We start from the raw sequence: 2,199 nt of genomic DNA, 5'->3' as shown, positions 1-2,199 counted from the left end.
GTCCAGTAAACTTTACCTTGGTTACAGCTAGTCCGTAGCTTTGGAGGCACGTGCGATTCCCGACTCCCATGCCAGAAGGGCTGCTCGTGGGACAGTGCTGGTGGTGGTGCTGCTGAGCAGTGAGAACCCCGGTGACCTGGAAGTAACCCAACGGGAGCTGTCAAGGCTGGCAAAACCAGGTTCCCCGGGACCCCCTGGGCGCACAGCCCGCTCTGGTCCATGGTGGACTGTGCAAGAACCTGTAGTCGCTTCCCGTGAAATGACTGCCGTCTCCTGCCTGTGAACTGCTTTGGAATGATTTCCTCTTTTCAGCCCCTCTAAGATGGGCTGTATGGCTCCTCCGCCTTTCAGCCATGTGAAAATTTTGATTTGCAGCTCGAGAGGTTACCCCCCTCGGCTTTAAATGTTCAGCGAGTGGCTTCACGGAGGGCTACGCACTGGAGTCGTACTGACAGCCTAGTGCTTCAGCAAAAAGACCGCTGACCAGCTACCTGCTGGAGCCACCCAGTAACTCCCTGCAGTCTGCAAGCAAGTCAGATGCACGTCTTTTTCTGAGGTATTGTCCCACCAACTCGCAGTCACTGCATTAGTACTAACAAAAGCCTGCACCGTGAAATCAACTCTCAGCCGAGCCGAAGCACATCTCTGACGTCCAAGGCAGGGGAAGCTGAGATTCAACACCCAGAACCGGCAGCCTCAGAGATTTGGTTGCCTCAGCGCCATACTGGCCATGCAGATGGATTGAATCGGGGAATCTCGCCGAGTCTGGCATTTACCATGTCGGACCACTCGGCCATAGCTGTGATGACCTGAATCTTTAGACAGAGCCGTTTATTCAGTCAAGCCTACAAAACTGAAGTTAATAGCTCCCGAGAGCGAGGTTTTTAACATAACCCCGATAAGCTGGAGCTGAGTAAATGACTGTGCAATGGTGACAGTAAAGACCATTTTGCTGTGTTTATTATCACAGGCACAATCCCAGTGTGCCACATTTGCTGATCCAATACAATCCAACAAAGGCAACCAGAAATGCACAACTACTAACTTCATAAACCATTCTTTCTTGATGCCACTTTGGTAATCCCAGGGCACTGAATCGTAAAGCTTGATTCTGTCACACTAAGATACCTAGTAATCTTGGAAGTCCTTTGACTCATCATCAGCCCAACAATGTGGAATTATTGAGCGGGTATTAAAATACGGAGACGTGTAGGCGCATAAGTTTTGTATCCTCCTAGGCCAGATGAGTTTGGCTGCTTCAGAGCTTGCATTTTGATTGCCTGGGGAATTTTGGTCTAATCCGATAGGGGAATCTGCAGTGAGAGTAACACAGCGCTTACCCAAATTGTTTATGCAGGTCCAAATCACTTGCGCAGGTGCATGAAGCAGCACTGGTCCCTGATGGGAGAAGAACTGTCCGGCTGGGAATTCCCTAGTCTCACTTTCTCAGTAACATCTGCCCCTCCGGGATCCTTCTCTCTAATCAAGGAGAAATAGAAGACTCAGTCACATTTCCCTCATGACCAGATTCAAGAAAAGAAAAACGATACTGGTTTTTCACCCCTGCTGTGAGATGGAGAAAGTGTCTAGTCATTGAGTAAAGGGAGGGTGGTGTTTTAGATTTGGTTGTTGATAACTCTGTTTATAATGGGACCCTTTTCCAAATGCAAGGAGGAGCCTAGGCTGTATTTCTCTTAGCACATCTTTTGTTCTTTCATGTGTACATTTCTGTACACTCAGATGTAACACTGTTATATAAACTTATGCGCATTATTCCAATAAGGCTTTTAAAACTATAAAACTTACATGTACAATTGCAATTAACATGACTTTGACGTTCAGCCTTTGCAGCATCAGATTTTTACATTCTCTCAAAAGCCTGTATGTAAGCTGTCTTTCTATACCTGCAGTTGATGTCGGCATGGGTATTACAAAGCAGATGAGTTTTAAGAAACTAAGAGAACTAAGATTTGAAACGTTTCCTCATGCATCCCCTCAGGCTCGCGTCCACTTCTGTCACACGTTGGACGCTCCGTCGTGCTTCGCCACCCCTGCGCAGTCAGCGCGTTTCCCGCAGCGGCAGCTGGAATGCTGCTGAGGTAATTTCGCTGGCTGAAAGGTGTACGTGCGGCCAGATACGGGCCTCCCCGCCACCGCGACCCGACACCCTTTCCACGTTTTCTTGACCACAAGGCGCCC

At 48.6% G+C, this 2,199-nt stretch overlaps 1 protein-coding gene across 1 annotated transcript in view; it reads left to right on the top strand.

Annotated features, from left to right (window-relative positions):
• Positions 1 to 1,921: 1,921 nt before the first annotated feature.
• Positions 1,922 to 2,199, top strand: part of FBXO33 (F-box protein 33) — a 22,146-nt gene continuing 21,868 nt past the window's right edge. The window contains exon 1 of the mRNA XM_009319473.1: positions 1,922 to 2,058. Coding sequence (XP_009317748.1) covers positions 1,922 to 2,058 — 137 coding nt within the window. The remainder of the gene's footprint in view (positions 2,059 to 2,199) is intronic.

Source organism: Pygoscelis adeliae, unplaced genomic scaffold, assembly GCF_000699105.1.
Source record: "Pygoscelis adeliae isolate BGI_AS28 unplaced genomic scaffold, ASM69910v1 Scaffold71, whole genome shotgun sequence".
In the NCBI taxonomy this organism is placed as follows: Eukaryota; Metazoa; Chordata; class Aves; order Sphenisciformes; family Spheniscidae; genus Pygoscelis; species Pygoscelis adeliae.
The sequence above is the reverse complement of the archived record's forward strand: the minus strand, read 5'-3'. Positions and strand labels throughout refer to the sequence as shown.